Raw genomic sequence first — 19,294 nt, 5'->3', positions numbered from 1 at the left:
AACATGGATGGGACTGCCTGCCAGCTAAGGGAGGGGGTGGGGGGAAGGAGGGGAAAAGTGGGAACAGAAGTGTTTGCAAGGGTCAATGTTGAAAAATTACCCATGCCTATGTTCCGTCAATAAAAAGCTATTTTTTAAAAAGGCCTATTAAGCAAAGAGCACAGGACTATGTAGATTAGCACAAATCCCTTATTTTTCTTCTCCCCACCCCACCCTGGAAAAAAAAAACCCAATTTGCTAAGGATTGTCCACACCATAAAGAGAGCTTCCTCCTCTTCCTGGCGGCAGATGCCACTGCAGACGCCGACAGGTGAATGTGTCGATGGGTCGGCAGGGCGTGGCGTTTACAAACCCCAACTCTGGCTTGCTAGGCGTTTCCCTGCTTTTAAGGCGCCCCAAAACAAAAAAGGAGGACAAAAGAGGCTTGCTTCACAGTGGTTTAATATGAACAGAAGTTGGATATGACATCGTCTGACAGAAGTTCGGAACTCCCAAGGTAGGATATATACACAGCAGAGATGGGGCATCAGACTCTCAGCACTGGTGCATGCTGAAGGAATGTCTTAAAAAATACAGACCAGAAGCTACAGCTCAAAAAAGGAAGCAGATAGTTCAACAACAACAACAACATTAGCAAGGTGGGAAAGGAAACAGAGCCTCTCTCTGGGAGCTGCTCCTGGGCACAGCCTCACTAACTAGAGCCGACCTCTGTCCTGGGGGCACTTTGGACTCCAGACAAGCTCCCGATCCCAAGCCGGGACCCAATCCTCCCTCCCCAGATCAGGCTAGCCCTCCCTTCCCTTGACATCTTACTATGATGGGGAGCCTAGGTTTCTGAAGGGATCCAGGGAAGGTCCTCCTATTGATGCTTCCTACTCTGGGGCCAGACAACAGGCTGCATTTCAGCCCGGTGCCCAGGGTAGCTCCTGGAAGCTGCTTTGTACTAAAGGCTAGGGCAACTCCCAAGCCAGCTCCCAGCCCCAGGCCAGCTTCTAGAGGAACCACCGGTGGTCCGTGAAGAACCAGGTACAGAAAGCTCAATGACCCTGTGACCAAAGCGGGGGCGAGGATGACAAGTTTTTGCCCTCAGCCCCATTTACCAGCTCAAAGTGCTTGCTGGAAGTCAGACTACATTATCCGTTCAAGTAGCTCTGCCCTTTGGGAACAAAAAGTGGCGTGAGATTTCGGAGAGGAAGGAGAGTAGGAGGGTGTCCTTTTTGGCCACTGGGAGTCTCGGAGACGAGAAACCGTTCTCACTCTGCACCATCGCCCATGAGCCACCAACTGTGCAAGGCAACCCACGCTTCTACCAGGTTCAGGAAAAGGGCTGCTGACCCTCGCTGCTCAATTAAGGACAGACAGTGAAAAGCCAGCCAGGCCCGGGAAGCAGCTAGGGGCCCTGAGAGTGGCAGAAAGCCAGCGGGGACCTCTCTGCTTCCCCAGAAGTCTCTAGCGACTCTGAGGCACCTAAGTAACGACAGGCCCAGCGAATCCACGGGCCTGGCTGCTTGGCTTTCAGGTTGATGACTGCCCCAGATAGCAACATAAGAGTGGGAAAGGGAACCAAGAAAATGTAGAGAGAAGTGGGGAGAGGAAGAGAGAAAATTGGGAGAGCCCACGGGAGTCTCCCATCCCACTACAGGGCAAAAGGAAGGTTCCATGCAGGTAGAAGGGGCAGGGGTGCTCCCTGCTCAGAGTTCCAGGTTAAACTTTGGAGTGGGGAACCTCCCTTAGACTCACAGCATCGCTGACCTGTTTGGCCTAGTGCCACTGAAGCACCAGCCCCCCAGGCTAGCCTTGTTGCCCAAGAGGAAGCCCAAACAAGTGCCTTTCAGTCCAATTCCTGACCCCTCCCCCTAAAAGCCCAGGACCTCTGCCCGCAGCTTCCCACCTCTCTTTAGAGAGGAGGATCTTAGAAGAGTGCCCACAGTATGGCCAAGTGCCAGGGAGAACGATGGCAGACAGACAGGCCGGGGGACGACAGCCACTGCAGATCAAGAGAGAGAGAGGCTTAGTGTAAAAATCAGTGTCATTTTGCCAGGAAGGCGGAAGGCAGGTGGCCAGAGGGCTTTCCTATTGGCGCACCTTCCCAGGGACGTAGTTCCTGTCGATCGTCTCCTCCTGCAGGAACATGTGTAGGCAGCGCTCATTCTGAGCCAATGGGTGCCCGGCGATTCTGTAAGGGAACCGAGACGGCCGAAGTCAGTGTTTAAGGCCAGAGAGAACCGGAAAGAGCGTTAAAGACCAAGAGCAGGGCAGAGGCGGCCGGGCCCAGCACCGGGCCTCACCTGGGCTGCGGTATGGACCCCAGTGGCTCTGAAGCCTCTGCTTTACCAGAACCAGCTACAGCCTAGCCTCGCTCCTCGTGGGGCAAGGTGGGGGGAAGCAGGTGCACAGACATAGCTAAGCCGCAGAGGATCAAGGGATGACAGAGCCTGGAACATGGCGCTCAGTCTTCCCCATGGATGAGATGACCACACTGTCAGTTCGACCTACACCAGAGCTAACACTATAACAGAGGACTCATTGTAAAAGATGGGGCAGAGGAAGGGGATGGCAGAGTAGCAGCCAGAGCCCTCAGGACACCAGCCCGATGTGGGACAGCCCTTAGGAATGATGGAGTAATAACCTCAGGCTACCTGGCCTTGGGAATGATGGAGTGGAGACCCCAGTAGTAGTTGAGAACACAGACCCCCAGTAGGTAGTAGAAACCCCAGGCCATTTGGCCTTGGGAAATGATGAAGTCCCCCTGGGAATGTAGCTCTCAGGAGTGACGGGGCACAAGCTTGGAGAACGTGTGTGAAAGAAAGGGAGCTGGGCCTGATACTTTTACTCCAGCAAGCTAGCCTCCGGGGGCAGCTGGTTTGTCGCCCAAGAGTCCGGCTGCCATCTCGCACCTGGACCCGAACAATGAGCGTCTCTCACTTTTGTGAGAGAAGGAAGGGGGTTGTCGTCAGCCCCCACGACCAAACTTCCCACCGATGGTGCGAACCCCGGTCCCGTGATGTCATTCCCCCGGCTCTGTTCTTTGTTCTGTACTCCCCAAGTGCACCTCTAACGGTTTTCCCCAGAAATTTGTCTCCTTGCTCTGTGCTCTTTGCTATCTCCCTGTCTTGGAACTCAGCCTGCTTTAATTGACGTTACAATTACAATAAAACTTGGTCTCTCAAATTAGAATTTATCAAAGCCTCCGAATTCTTTGGGGACAGCCACAGCTCTGGTCCAGAACTCCAATACACCTCGGGGATCCCCTGTATCCCAACAAGCTCACTTGTTAATAAACTGTTCGAGGCCCTGCCTCCTCTCCTCGATGAAGGACTCCTCAAAGATGCCTTCGTCTCCTCGGAAGGGGAGCTGCCTCTTCAAGGCTTTCCCAGGCAGCGGTGGCACTACAATCTGTGGGCAGACCCCAAACATCAACCACTGGAGGATGGGAAAGAGCAGATTGGGGCAGAGCCCCCATGTCCCCCAAGCAGTAGCTCAGGAGAACTAAGAACACAAGCGCCCCAAGCGAGCCATACTGGCCCGTGGTTTGTTCTGACACTGGCACTAAGGCTTTCTGTGGGAGGGCAGGGCTGCCCTGCATGGTAGGACGTCAAAACATCTGAGAGTGGGCCCCAACATGCTTACTTTTCTTTAATAATCGGTTTCAGATTTAACATCCATGTGTTTAGCTGACCCTTCTTGAGCCTATGTGGGCCTGGCCCCCAGCCCCTTTTAAAGGTGATCTATCTGATGTGACCCCCTTGAAGCATTCCGCGGTGCTGTCGGGCTGTGCCCACCCCTCCTAATCCCTTCCCGGGCTTGCTTCCCACAGAGGTGGGGTGGGGGGTGGCCACACCTTACTGTCCCGCTCCAGTTCATTCTTTAGCCACTCAAAGTCACTGTAGCGTCGCCGCACACATGACTCCTTCAGCTTGAAGATGGGTAGGTTTGTCTGTAGGGAAAGGAGGAATGAAAGAGGGGAGGAGGAAGGAACTGACAGCCCAAAGCTGCCCGTCCCTTACAGCCTCTCAGTGACAGTCCAGACCCACCCATCCCTTACAACCTCGCAGGCAGGTTCTAAGAGGAATGGGGTCTGGTCAGATTTGTGTTCCTGGCCCGTCTCGGGACGCTAGAGCAGAAATGCTAACCCTCGTCCCTGCTCAACTTGGACCCTACTCTTGCCTTAGAAATCCCCTGAATGGAACAGGAATGCAAACTCTACAACATTACACCCTCCCCACCCTATCCCAAACCCTGCCACCCATCAATGTTCTCCCAATCCATCTCCCCCAGACCCACCCCCCCGCCCCCGCCCTAGGCTCCTCAAACTCCTTGGTCGAGTTCTTTGGAATTAATTCTGACACTATTTAGGCCCTGCCAACCAATTGAACCCTTGTACAATACAGTGTTGTAACCCTTTCACCGCTGTGACATGTGGTAACCTCCCCAATAACACAGTAAGTCCCTAGATGCTGGAGAACATAGCTCTAATCCTGGGTAGCTTTGACGACACTTACAGTACTGCTGAAGACACAGCGGGCGTTCAAAACTAGCTTGCCTGACTGAGGACGCCATGCCCTCGATAACAATTTAGCCACGATTCTTCCCTGCTCTGAAAACTTCATGAGAAATAAGGGCCCGGCAAACGAGTTTTCTCTAGGTTGTTCCCCAATACCAACCAGCTCGGTCTGAGATCCGAACCATTCAAAAGCCCCTCAGGGATCTTGAGGTAAATGGACGGCTATGGCTGAAGGAAGGAAATAAGCATTTCTTAAGCACTTATGTGTGCTGGCACAGTAAGCTAACACTTTAGCAATGTGATTTTATTTGATCTTTATCACAACCATAAGAAGGAGGCACTGCTATTAGCCTCATGCAAGAGTTGAGGAAACTGAGGCAGCCAGAGATGAAGTGACTTGCCCAGATTCACACAATTCGGAGTCTGCATCTGAATTCAGGCCTTCCTCTCTCTGTGCACTGTGGCACCCCCGGCTGGGTGACTGTCACAGGCAGAGAGTAGGAATAGCTACATGAGAGCAGTTGTGTTTCCCAGCAACTGTGGAAGTGAGAAGAGTTCGTTTCCATCCCTTTTTCCTAGCCCCCAATAGCTGGAACGGCTCCCCTTCTTCTTAGCTGACATGCTACTAAAAAAGGGCTTTAGAATCCGGGAGGCTTAAGGCTGCCTTCTCCTGAGTCATCCAAAATGGAAGCTCAGGCCAGCTTCGAGCCATGAAGGTGCTACCTCAGGGCCCAGGGCACAGAGTAGGAAGGAGGCTTGGCTAAAGCATTATTTCACTATTTTCACCTTTTCTCCCCAGGAACGCTCTGAGGACAAATGAGCGAGCGCCAGGGCCACGGTCAAATCCTTCTCCTGAACCTTCTCGGTGAGGATGAGCGAGAAATCCCCACAGATTCCTGAATATTACCCTGCCATAAGAGGTGCCGGCAGGAGAATCACGCCGGTCACCAGGGAGCTTCCTCTGCCTCAGAAATGACATCGCCTGGCCTCCCTGTTAAAGAAAGGGTCACTACCCCACCAAGCAGATGTCAAAAACCAACTCCCGGGTTTTGTTTCAGTAGGGATGCTTCCTACTCGGAACTGCCAGCTGCCCAGGGCAGGGACGTCCTCCAGAGAAGCCAAGGGCAAGGAGAGACACAAAACCCAAATCCATGGGAGAATGGGCTTTCCACAACTTCCATTCCCTAAAGTACAAGCCAGAGCAACCGGGGTTCTGGGCGGACTCGTGCGTGGCAGGAAGCTTTGCAGGGGTTCTCCTGACTCTGCCTGGTCCCCAAGAAATTCCTCCTCAGAGGAATCAGAGAGGACTAGATAGAAAACTGGATTTGGCCTGAGTGGATGTGGCTTGCCATTTCTCTGGCCTTCCTTATGCATAAAATTTCATAAAAAGCCCTTTCCGGGACTAAAATCTAAGGTTCCTTCCCGGACCAAAGAGGAGGAATGAAGGCAGAAACATCCAGCTATTTACTAAGAGGAAGGCAGGAGCAAAACTCTGCTTTTGGAGTTGCCTTTCTTTGTCAAAGGGCCCTAAAAGTCACCTAAAATCAAATACCTTGCAAAGTATAAGTCCTCCAAAAAAGTCAAGAGTTCAGTGAAATGAGGAAGGCTTTGCGGAACCTGGAGAACAAGTTATACAGTAACAACAATACTGTAGAGACCAAACTCTGCTCGCCATAATGGAGGCCAGCTAGCGATGAAAGAAGGGACACATGATGAAACTCACTGCCCCCCTCCAGACGGACAGCTGAGGGACTCAGAGGGCCGGATTTTGTTTGGACGTGGCTAATGCAGGCATTTATTTTGCTTGACTACACATTTTTGTAAGGTTTATTTTTCTTGTTTTCTCTCTGGGTGGAGGGAGAGAATTTGGAACTGAAAACAACTAAAAATAAAATAACTGTCAATATAGTTACTATGACTATAAATATCTATAACTACAAAATAACTAAAAATAAAATTGAATTTACAAAATTACAAGGGCTTTGGCAGCCATGAGCCCAAAAATCTAGAAATCACCATTCTATAAACCAAGAATTGGAATAAAAGTTTACACTGTAAGCCCCTCATGCTGCAAAGAGTGGGAAGGACTGATGAAAATAAAGTGAATAGTAAGCTTTTACACACTGCTTAGTTGTTAGTGTTGGTTTTTCCCAAGTCTAGTCAAGGAGACTCCATAAGGGAGAGTTTCCTCCTCCCAACCAGGGCTGGACAAAGAGTTATTTACAACATATCCCTGAAATACTCTTCTCTTTTGAGAATCAAAGCACTCACTAAATCACAGGATGAAAAAAAAAAAAAAAAAAAAAAAAGAAGTCCTAGTCACAAATTCACAAGGCCGTGTCCCAGGCTCACTCAAAGCTGTTTCTCATCCCTAGGAAAAATGCATCCAATCTATTTTCGGTCTGTTGAGGAACTTAATGTTCACACTTCCCTTGGCAGGGGTGCTTCTCAATGGCTGTAGCACTCCATTAGTCTACCCTTCCACCCTTCCTTTCCCTGAGCATTGATCTGGAAGGCTTTGGAAGACCGACCAGACCACTGAGGAGCTCAGAGTGCTGGGCTGGGCTCTTTGGACGTGGTCTGCCTCCTTCCAGACTGAGAGAGGGCCCAGGGAATGGATCGATTTCCAATGGGGGGGGGGGGGGAGGGGTGTGCTTGGGCCTGTCCCTTAACCCTTCGGGGCCTGCTTGCTGCCCCATTTCCAGGTAGAAACTGAAGGGTTCCAGGCCACAAGGCCCAGGAGAGAGCCTTCTCCTAACTGGTGGGCCCCGGGAGGAGACTGAGGTGTGCAAAGGCCTTCAGGCCCGACAAAGGCCTTTGGGAGATGGGTGCAGAAAGATGGCGTGGCCCCAAACTTTCTGAGCCGCTCCCGGCCCCTGGCACCCATCACCACGCCGTCGGGGCTCTCCCAAACTCTGAGTCCCCACCTTTGGGTGCTTGCAGGGGACTCGCTTTCTCCTGCCTTCCCAATGGGGGCCCCAACTCGGCCCAAAGCCTCAGGCCCAAGGGGCCCATCACTAGGGAGACCGGCAAGGAGAGGGGGAATCGGCGGGGTTACAAAGATGCGGCTAGAAGGCTCTGTCTGACGCCCCTTCCCGAACCCTCTCCCCCTCCCCGGCTCCCTCCTCTTCCCCTCCCCCGGCTCCATCGCGTGCGCGCAGCGGGCGGCGCCCAGGGACCATGCTCGTGCCCGCTGGAGGCTTTCGGCTCGCGCCCGGAGAGGGGAGGGGAGGGCAGGGCCGGGGGAGGGAGGACGGTCTCGAGGCCCCTCCTCGCCCCGCCCCTGAAGGTGCGCGCGCGCGGGGCCGGGCGCGCGCGGGGCCGCTCCCCCTCCCCCTCCCCTCCCCGGGCCCGCACCCCGAGCCCCGCTCACTTACCCGCATCCGGACCTCGTATGTGGTGAAGCGCGCTCGACCCACGCCCACTGTCTGCGGGTTGAAGATGTCGATCTCCAAGAAGTTGCTTGGCGGCCCGTAGGCGTCCGTCAGGTCCTGAGGCTTCGAGTTAAGGCGCCGAGTGTCCGCCACAGCCGCGTCCGACATCTTTCCGCACCCGCTCCCAGCGCGCGAGCCCGAGCGGCCCAGCGGGGGGGGTGGGGGGGTGCGGGGGGAGAAGGGCGGGGGGAGGACAAGAGGGGGCGGGGGGCGGAACGTGGGGGAGTGGGAGGAGATCTGAGGAGGGAGGAGGAGGAAGTTAGCCCCGCCCACCCCGCTGCCCGACTGACTAGCCGATCGGCCAACCAATTCGCCCTCTTGGCTCCGGGCTCCGGCGACGGCGCGCAAGCTCCGCCCAAGCCCCGGGCCCGGCGCCCTGAATGCCGAGTAGTCGCCGCCCTCCGACCGCTATTAAATAGGCCTTATCCAGAGCGCGGGGCTCCTCTAGGCACAGTGCCCCGCTCCGCCCCTACCACGCACTTCTCCTTTCCCCATCCCCACCCCGCACTTCCCCACCCACCTCTCCAAACTCCTTGAGAGTCCAGCTCAATCCTGTTCCCCGCCCTTCTGTCACCCCAGACCGCACAGCGAGGCGCCCCCCCCCCCAACCCGGGGCAGGCGTGGCCCCGGAAGCACAGTTAACCCTGCTCGGTCATTGAGTCTCCGAGCTGAGCGCCGAGGCCCCGGGAGAGCGAGGATCTTGGCCAAGGTCACGTAGGTGACCGGCCCGCTCCGACCCCGCCTCCCCCTGAGGTCCGGCCGAGCCGGCCGATCCACGTGGCGCACCCTTCCCCTCCAGCCCGGACTGCAGACCCACGCTCCTTGTTTGAGCGCCTACTGCATGCCAAACTAAGTGTGGTGCACGAAGGCAGCGGGAGACCCCGGAAGGAGCGGTCTCCCCTGCCGATGGGCTGCCCGGAAGGACAGATAAAACCCGAAGGGAAACCCTTTGAGGGCCGGAGCCGGGTTTTTGCTCCTTGGGATTCCCAAAGTATGAGAGCCATTCGGGAAAGTTTAGGTGACTCCATTTCTTTTTCGTGCAGAAGACCCACCACCTGCCCCCACTCCTAGAGCCACCCGTCTAAGAAGAGACTGTGTGCCCGCCTGCGGGCAGCACGTGAAAGACAAATTCACCATAACGTTCCCGATTCTTTTGTGGAGCCCCCAACTGGTTCACAAAGGCTCGAGGCTTACTTGCTATTTGCTGGGTGATCTTGGCTGGGTCACTTTCTGCCTCTGGTCTCCTGTTTGCCGGAAACTTGTAAGCCTCCCGGTTGGGTGGTTGTGAGTCCCAAAAGAAGATAATGTATTATATATAATGCAATTTGCCAACTTGGCTTCGCTTTAGAAAGGTTGGTCCGCTGTTAATGGGAGAATCAGATTAGAGAAAACGCTTTGTAAGGACTCTTCCAGCCCTGGGGACAATCCCGGAAGGGGTGCTTCGGCTGCTTTAGGACTAAGTGCCCGCCCCTTCTCCCAATATTTGCGCCTTCCGGGAGAAGGGAAGTTGTCCCCCTCCCCCTCCAGCTAATCCCGAAAGATCTCCGATTACAAAGGAGGCTTAAAATGGAAATTCGCTGCCCGAAGGGGGTTAGTGATGAAGAGATAGACCCCAATAACCACCCAAATCTTTGTAGCCGCATTCGTGTTGGAGCCACAAACCAGAAACCCGGTAGATCCAAGCTGGGTGGTTTAGGGTTGGACTTGGAATGAATAGGACGAAGTTCAAATCTTGCCTCAGACAAGTAATGTGTGACCTTAAGCAAATCACTTTACCCTTCTTTGCCTCACTTTCCTTATCTGTAAAATGGGAATCATAAGTCCCTATTAAATAGAGGAATGCAAATTAAGATCATACTGAGGTACCACCTCACACTTCGCAGATTGGTTAAGAGGAAAAGAGAATGCTAAATGTTGGAGGGGATGTGGGAAAACTGGGACACTGATACATTGTTGATGGAGTTGTGAACTGACCCGACCGTTCCGGAGAGCAATTTGGTATTGTGCCCAAAGGGCTAGAAAACCATGCATACCCTTTGATCCAGCAGTCTCACTATTGGCTCTGTACCCCAAATAAATCATAAAAGAGGGGAAAGGACCTACATATGCCAAAATATTTCTAGCGGTTCTTTTTGTGCTGGCAAAGAATTGGAAATTGAGTAGGTGCCCATCATTTGGGGAATGGCTGAATAAGTTGTGGTACATGGAAAGTAATGGAATATGTGCTACAAAAAATGAGAAGTTGATTTCAGAAAGGCCTGGAAAGATTTACAGGAACTGGTACTGAGCAAAGCAAGTAGAACCAGGAATGCATTGTACACAGTAACAGCGAGATTGGGGGATGATCAACTTGGACGGACTTCATTCATCTCAGCGGTTCAGTGAGCCAAAGCAATCCCAATAAACTTTGGAGGGAGAATGCCATCCGCGTCCAGACCGAGAACTATAGAGACTGAATAGAAATCAGCACGTGCTTTGTTCACTTTTCCCCCACTTTTTCTTCTGTTTTGTTTTTCTTGTGGTTTTGCCCTATTGTTCTGATTTGTCTCTCCCAACGTGATTCATAAGGAAAGATTAAATATATATATATATATATATATATATATATATATATATATATATATATATATACATATACAATGTATAACCATCCCCCAAAGGGAATCATAATAGTTGTCGTGAAGATCATCCGAGATAATATTTACAAAGAACTTAGCATAGCGCCTGTGTCTAGTAGGTACTATATAAATGGCGGCTATTATTATGTGTGAGAAGGCTCCAAGTCATTAATGATTCGAAAAACGTGCATTAGAACAGCTTCAAGGTTTTCCTCCTACCTGTCAGATTAGCACAGGTGACCAAAAAGGGAAATTGACAAATGTCGGAGGTGTCGGGAAACAGGCACGTGGATGGACCGTAGTTGGAGCTGTCACCACTCTAGAAAGCAATTTGACACCAGATCCCTAAATACAATAAACTGCCTAAAACCACTGGTAGGTTTAGATCCTCTTAACAATCAACAGAAAAGGAGCACATGCAGAAAAAAAAAGAGTTATAGTGATAGAGCGAAGAACTAAAAACTCCCAAGGGGGCTGGGAAATGGCTAAACAGACTCTGGTATATGATTAAAATAAAATATAATTATGCCCTTAAAATGGCAAAAGGTATGGTTTTAGAGAAACCTGGGCAGACTTGTCTGGTATGAACCGGTGCAGAATGAAGTGAGCAGAAGCGGGAGGACAATTTATAGAGAAACAGCATTGCCAAAACAATCAACTTTCAAAGTCTTAATGGCCTACACGGTCCATTCCCAGGAATACTCACTTCCTTACGGAGAGATGATAGACTCGAGGTGAAGAATGATATATAAAATACATGTTTGGAAATGGGCGATATTTGGATGGATTTTATTGGACCGTGAATATTTGTTACAAGGTTTTGATGGAGGTGGGGGTTACCCCAGGGGAGGGTGGGAGGACAAAAGTGCTTGTAAATTGGGGGGGGGGAGAGAGTTAAATTTTTGAAGAGAACATGTAGCTGATCTAAAAGCAGAGTAAATCAAAATTCTTTTTAAATAAATAAACTGTATATATAATCTTCACTGATACAAACAAAAAATAAATGAATGCATATTAAGTACCTCCAGTGTGCCAAGAACCATGCTAAGCTGTAGGGATACAAAGACAAAAGTGAGGTAGTCCCTGCCCTCAAGGAGCTTATGTTCTTTTTTTTTTTTTTAAACTTGATTTTCAATATATTTTTTTTCCATTTTGAGTTTTAAATTCTCTCCCTCCCTTCTGCCCCTACCCCCATTGAAAAGGCGAGCAATATATCAATTATACATGTGAAATCATATAAAACATTTCTATATCAGCCATGTTGCACCCCCCCCCAAAAGCAAGAAAAATAAAGTTATTAGATATATGCACTTTGATCTGCACTCAAGAGTTCCTTAGTTCTCTATCTGGAGGTGGAGAGCATTTGTTTTGTTGGTTTTTTAACCATGGGTCTTTTGGCTCAGTGTATTGCTGAAAGTGGCTAAGTCTTTCACCGTTGATCATTATTACAATATTGATGTTACTGTGTACAATATTTCACCTCACTTTGCATCAGTTCACATAAGCATTTCCAGGATTTTCTGAAACCATCCCATTCATTTCTTATAGTATTCCTTCACAATCATATACCACTTGTTCAGCTATTCCCCAACTGATGGGCATCTCCTCAATTTCAATTTTTTTTTTTTGCCACCACAAAAAGAGCTGCTAGAAATAGTTTTGTACTTACAGGTCCTTTCCCCTTAATTCTTTCCCCTGATTTCTTTGAGATAACAGACCTAAAAGTGGTACCCATTGCTAGGTCCAAGGCTATGCATGGTGTTATAGCCTTTTGAGGAAACTTAGGTGTCCAAGTGGATAGAGCATCGGATTTGGAATTAGAAATACTCATTTTACTGAGTCAAACCCGGCTTCAGACACTTACCAGGTGTGTGACCCTGGGCAAGTCATTAAACCCTGTTTGGCTGATTTTCCTCATCTGCAAAATAAACTGGAGAAAGAAATGGCAAAGCGCTCCGATATCTTTGCCAAGAAAACCCAAATGGAGGCACCAAGGGTTGAACATGACTGAAAATGATTCAACGGCAAAAACAACAATAGCCCTTTTGGTATAGATCCAAATTGTTTTCCAGAATAGTTGGACCGATTCACAATTCCACCAGCAGTGCATTAGTGTCCCAATTTTTTCTTTTTCTTTTTTTTTTTTAATTTTTTATTTAATAATTACATTATATTGACACTCATTTCTGTTCCGATTTTTTTCCCCTCCCTCCCTCCACCCCCTCCCTAGATGGCAAGCAGTCCTTTATATGTTGGATATGTTGCAGTATATCCTAGATACAATATATGTTTGCAGAACCGAACAGTTCTCTTGTTGCGTAGGGAGAATTGGATTCAGAAGGTATAAATAATCCGGAAGAAAAACAAAAATGCAGATAGTTCACATTCGTTTCCCAGTGTTCTTTCTTTGGGTGTAGCTGCTTTTGTCCGTCATTTATCAATTGAAACTCAGGTCTCTTTGTCAAAGAAATCCACTTCCATCAAAATATGTCCTCATACAATATCGTTGTCGAAGTGTATAATGATCTCCTGGTTCTGCTCATTTCACTTAGCATCAGTTCATGTAGGTCTCTCCAAGCCTCTCTGTATTCATCCTGCTGGTCATTTCTTACAGAACAATAATATTCCATAACATTCATATACCACAATTTACCCAGCCATTCTCCAATTGATGGGCATCCATTCATTTTCCAGTTTCTAGCCACTACAAACAGGGCTGCTACAAACATTTTGGCACATACAGGTCCCTTTCCCTTCTTTAGTATTTCTTTGGGATATAAGCCCAATAGAAACACTGCTGGATCAAAGGATATGCACATTTTGATAATTTTTTGGGCATAATTCCAGATTGCTCTCCAGAATGGTTGGATTCGTTCACAACTCCACCAACAATGCATTAGTGTCCCAGTTTTCCCGCATCCCCTCCAACATTCATCATTATTTTTTCCTGTCATCTTAGCCAATCTGACAGGTGTGTAGTGGTATCTCAGAGTTGTCTTAATTTGCATTTCTCTGATCAATAATGATTTGGAACACTCTTTCATATGAGTGGTAATAGTTTCAATCTCATCCTCTGAAAATTGTCTGTTCATATCCTTTGACCATTTATCAATTGGAGAATGGCTTGATTCTTATAAATTTGAGTCAGTTCTCTATATATTTTGGAAATGAGGCCTTTATCAGAACCTTTAACTGTGAAAATGTTTTCCCAGTTTGTTGCTTCCCTTCTAATCTTGTTTGCATTAGTTTTATTTGTACAAAGGCTTTTTAATTTGATGTAATCGAAATTTTCTATTCTGTGATCAGTAATGGTCTCTAGTTCATCTTTGGTCAGTGTCCCAATTTTTTCACATTCCCTCCAGCATTTGTCATTTTCCCTTTCTATCACGTTAGCCAATCTGATAGGTGTGAGGTGCTACCTCAGGGCTGTTTTAATTTGCATTTCTCTAATTAATAATGACTCGTGTAATCTACTTCAGATTACTCGCTGTCTTGGGGAGGGGGGAGGAAAGGGAAAAATTTGGAACACAAAGTTCTACAAAAGTGAATGTTGTCTATTTTAACATATTTAACATGTTAAATACCTGCCATCTAGGGGAGGGGATGAGTGGAAGGAGAAGATAATTTGGAACAGAAGGCTTTGCAAGGGTCAGTGTTGAAAAATTACGTATGCATAAGTTTTGTAAATAAAAAGCTTGAATAAAAAAAAAAACAGTTGAGTAAAAAATAAAATAAAATAAAAATAGGTGAATGTTGAAAACTATCTTTGCATGTATTTGGAAAAATAAAATACCATTAAAACAACAACAACAACAAAATCTAATCAATAGTGATTTAGAACCATTTTTTCAAATATTTGATTTCTTCTCAAAAGTGCCTCTTCATATCCTTTGACCATTTCTCAATCGAGGAATGGCTTTTATTTTTATAAATTTGACTCAGTTCTGGATATATTTGAAAAATGAGGCTTTGATCAGAAAAACTTGATGTGAAAATTTCCCCCAAGTTTCCTACCTTCCTCCTAATTTTGGCTGCCTTGGTTTTGTTTGGGCAAAACCTTTTTAATTTCATGTAATCAAAATGATGCATTTTGCTTCCCAGGATTCATTCTCCCTATCCCTTGTTTGGTCATAAACTGTTCCCTAATTCATGGAACTTACAGGCAAATTAATTTTTTCATGAAGAAGTTTACATTCTAATAAAGGGAGGCAACACATAAGGGACAGAGGGTCAGGAAAAGGAGTTGGCTCTGCCCATCCCCAGGGATATAAAGGAAACCCAAAGAGGCAGCCAGTTGTCGGGCACAGTCCAGAAGCGATGGTAAAATCGATTTGTTTACTTTCCCCATGGCTAGAGCAAGAAGTGGGAGGCTGCAGTGGGGAGGAGGAATGATATAGGCATTCCAATGTTCAGTTGGCACCCTGGCTAAGCCATGGTTTTCTGGTAGATGGCATGATAAGTGAGTCAGGAAAGTTTTCACTCATTCATTCACCCCCCTCCTCCCCAATTAGGTCATCTCAGCTCCAGGATGGCAATTCCTCTCTCCTAAAGTAGGATGCTGAAGTCAGGAGTAAAGAAGGTGCTCTAGTGAGGGGAAACAACCAAGCCAAGTGAATTTAGGAGGGACTCGCTGAGGGCATCAGTGCCAGTTGGGACCTTTTTCTTGGTGTTGACAGAGCCAGAGTTCCAGGATCATTTGTGTTCCTCAGGAAGATCAGAAGTCATCTTATTTCCCTGTGCTTAAAAATGGTCGGGGGAGATTTCATAATTGCCCATTCTGCATCATCCAGATCTTATTAACCGAGATTTCATCCTCCCTTCCCTGCTCAAGCGCCCTCAGGATGTGGCAAAAGTGGGAACCTATTCTTTGAGGCAGCTAGGTGGGCACAGCACACAGAGCTCTGGGCCTCGAGTCAGAAAGGACCAAGTTCAAATATAGCATCAGACACTTCCTGATTTATTAGCCCTGTTTGTCTCAGTTTCCACAACTGTAAAACAGGGATAATCTCAGGGTTGTTGTGATAATCAAATGAAATGTATTTAGAAGTCGTCGGGCACAAAGTAGACACTTACTTAGTAAATGCTTGTTTCCTTTCTTCAGTCACTCATTGGGGCAGGAACCACACTGCTGAAAGAAGGCAGTCATTGAGTGCTAAAAATTACACACACACACACACACACACACACACACACACACACACAGAGACCATGTAAAGAGGCATTGAATTCTAGGGGCACTATAGTGCTAGTCTTAGACACAGGAAAATAGAGGTTCAAGCCTTGCCTCTACTAAGAGCTGAGAGGGTGACCCTAAGCAAGCTGCCGGCTCTCGGAGCCTTGGACGGTGACAGATGATGGGACTGGTCCAGGGACAAGTCACACGGGGGGCTATCCTTTGGCGTTATCTGGGATCACAAACTAAACTAGAGCAGAGCCTCATAAGTGAGGGGCCAAACAAACCTACTTTAATAACGATTTTCCAATATCATGGGTTTGTATTTTATCATTGTGATTGTATTATAATCCTTTGTATCCTATATATTTTGTAATCCCATATATTTTATTTTAGGCTTTTAAAAACCTGAGAAGGGGGTCCATGCCATAGCAAAAATTAACTCCTGATCTAGATTGTAGCCCCTTTAGTTCACAGATGGAGAAACTGAGGCACATATCTGCATCCAGAGAGAGAGAACCATGGAAAGTGGATGAGGACTGAAGCGTGCTATTTTCACCCTTTTTGTTTGTTTTCTTTCTCGTGGTTTTCTCCTTTTCAGTCTAATTTTTCTTGCACAACATGACAAATATGGAAATAGGCTTAAAAGGACAGCACGTATTTTACCTATATAGGATTGCTTGTTGTCTCGGGGAGGGGAGAGGCGAGAAAGGGAGGGAGAAAAATTTCAAACACAAAGTCTAACAAAAATGAATGCTGATATTAACCTACACTGAATTGCTTGCTGTCTTGGGAAAGGGGAGGGGGAGAGGAGGGAGAAAAAATTGGAACGCGAGGTTTTGCAAAGGTGAATGTTGGAAACCATCTTTGCATATATTTGGACAAATGCAGTACTGTTCAAAATAAATGTTTTTATAGTTTAACATATTTAACATATATGGGACTACCTGCCAGCTAGGGGAGGGGGTGGGGAGAAGGAGGAGAAAAGTTGGAACAGAAGGTTTTGCCAGGGTCAGTGCTGAAAAATTACCCATGCGTATGCTTTGTAAATAAAAAGCTATAATAAAAAAAAAGTTTGAAAAGTATCTTTACATGTATCGGGGAAATAAAATACTATTGAGAGAAAAAAAGAAACTGAGGCACAGAAAGGTAGTCACTTGCCCATGTGGCTTGGAAGCAGCAGAACCCAGACTTAATCCTAGATATTCTGATGCCAGGAGCCACTGGGTTTTGACAAGACTCCACTCGGCCCTCAAAGTATCTGCCCGATGATTCTCTAGTTGTTTGGTGTGTGTGAGGTGGACCCCTGCCCTCCTCAAGGACAAGAACACTCTTATATTTCCATCCCGCCCCATGTTAACTGATGCGGGGCTGGCTTCAAGGGAGAGTCCTTGAAGCTAGCAGGAGCCTTAGAAAGTCCTTCCCAACCAAGGCAGGAAACCCTTCTCTAGGACTTCTATGCCATAATCGTTCCAACTCTACATCAATAGTGTCATCGGGCACTTATGGATTCTTGATCTTGCTTCCCACTGCCAGGCTCCTCGCCAGTGGGAGTTCCAAGTGACCTTCCTGCCAGCTTGGAGGCAAGCTCCACTCTGGCACTTACTTAAGTGACTTGGAAGGTTGAGCCCCACACTTGCCACAGTTAGCAGGCTCCTCTAGGTGCAGGACCTCCCACTCCTCATTTGCTAGGCGGTCAATTCAGTCTTGTGGGACCCTCTGTGGGGTTTTCTTGCTAAAGATTATGGATTGGGTTGCCATTTCCTTCTCCAGCTCATTTGACAGGTGAGGAAATGGAGGCAGAGAGGGTGAAGAGATTTACAGGGCCGTCCAGTCTGGGGATAGATTTGTATTCAGGAAGATGTCTTCCTGATTCCAGACGCAGGGCTCTAGCCACTGGAGCATTACCTAACTGCCCAATAGCCCACTCTTTTTGTTCTCAGTATTTTATTTCTTTAAATACTTGTGAAGATAGTTTTCAACATTCATTTTTGTAAGACTTTGTATTCCAGATTTTTCTCCCTCCCTCACCCCCTCCCCGCCCAAGACAACAAGCGATCTGATATAGATTAAATATCTGCAATCTTGTAAAAACAAATTTCCATAGTTGTCATGTTGTGCAAGAAAAATTAGGCCCAAAGAAGAAGCAACAAAAAGAAAGAAAAAACAAACAAGCAAAAAGGTGAAAACGCTATGTTTTGATCCACATTCAGTTTCCAAAACTCTGGATGCAGAATTTTCCATTCCGAGTCTATTGGAATTGTCTTGGATCACCAAATTGCTGAAAAGACAAGTCCACCATAGTTGATCATCACATAATGTTGTTGTTACTCCATACGATATTCTCCTGGTTCTGCTCACTTTGCTCAGCATTAATTCATGTAAGTCCGTTCAGGCTTTTCTGAAATCATCCTGCTGATCATTTCTTACTGAACAATAATATTGCATCACATTCATATACCACAACTTGTTCAGCCATTCCCCAATTGATGGGCATCCACTCAGTTTCTAGTTCCTTGCTACTACAAAAAGAGCTGCTACATTTTTGTACGTGTGGGTCCTTTCCCCTCTTTTATGATCTTTTTGGGACACAGACCCAGTAGTGAGAGGTACCGTATGCACAGTTTTATAGCCCTTTGAGCAGAGTTATAAATTGCTCTCTGGAACGGCTGGATCCGTTCACAACCACACCAACAATGCATCAGTGTCCCAGTTTTCCCACATCCCCTCCAACATTCATCATTATCTTCTTCTGACATCTTAGCCAATCTGGAAAATGTGAGGTGGTACCTCAGACTTGTTTTAATTTTCATTTCTCTAATCAATAGCCAACTCCCCATCTTTTGATTCCAAATTCTCTGGAACCTCCATGTTCAGATTCTGGACTCAAATTCAATTAAACAAACATTGACTAAGATGATCAAAGTAATAGAACTTATATCAAATTGCTTATCATTTTAGGAAAAGGGGAGGGGAGAGAAGGAGAAAAATTTGAAACTTAAAATCTTGTAAAAATGAGTGCTAAAAAAATGTTTGTGGCAGCCCTTTTCGTAGTGGCTAGAAACTGGAAATGGAATGGATGCCCCTCACTTGGAGAATGGCTGAGTAAACTGTGCTATATGAATGTTATGGAATATTATTGTTCGGTAAGAAATGACCAGCGGGAAGATTTCAGAAAGACCTGGAGAGAATTACAGAACTGATGCTGAGGGAAGTGAGCAGAAACAGGAGATCACTGTATACGGCAACAACAATACTATAGGAGGATCAATACTGATAATCGTGGCTCTCTTCAACGATGAGATGAATCAAATCAGTTCCAATTGATCAGTGAGGAACAGAACCAGCTACACCCAGCGAAAGAACTCTGGGAAATGAGTGTGAACCACAACATAGCCTTTCCACTCTTTCTGTTGTTGTTTGCTTGCATTTTGGTTTTTCTTCCCAGGTTATTTTTTACCTTCTTTCTAAATCCGATTTTTCTTGTGCAGCAAGAGAACTGTAGAAATGTGAATACATATATTGTATTTGACATACGCTTTAACATATTTAACATATATGGGAC

At 47.2% G+C, this 19,294-nt stretch overlaps 1 protein-coding gene across 1 annotated transcript; it reads right to left on the bottom strand.

The window, feature by feature from the left end:
• Positions 1-424: 424 nt before the first annotated feature.
• SNX12 (sorting nexin 12) lies at positions 425-9,383 on the bottom strand. Its single transcript, XM_051967900.1, has 5 exons — positions 9,133-9,383; positions 7,882-8,175; positions 3,842-3,937; positions 3,272-3,396; positions 425-2,176 (listed from the first exon to the last, which is right to left on the bottom strand). Exons 2-5 carry the CDS (start codon positions 8,044-8,046, stop codon positions 2,074-2,076), a joined length of 489 nt encoding a protein of 162 aa, XP_051823860.1. The 5' UTR covers positions 8,047-8,175; positions 9,133-9,383; the 3' UTR covers positions 425-2,073.
• Between the last annotated feature and the right edge of the window lie 9,911 nt (positions 9,384-19,294).

The sequence above is a fragment of the Antechinus flavipes genome, chromosome X, assembly GCF_016432865.1.
Source record: "Antechinus flavipes isolate AdamAnt ecotype Samford, QLD, Australia chromosome X, AdamAnt_v2, whole genome shotgun sequence".
In the NCBI taxonomy this organism is placed as follows: Eukaryota; Metazoa; Chordata; class Mammalia; order Dasyuromorphia; family Dasyuridae; genus Antechinus; species Antechinus flavipes.
This window is presented reverse-complemented; position numbering and strand designations above follow the sequence as displayed.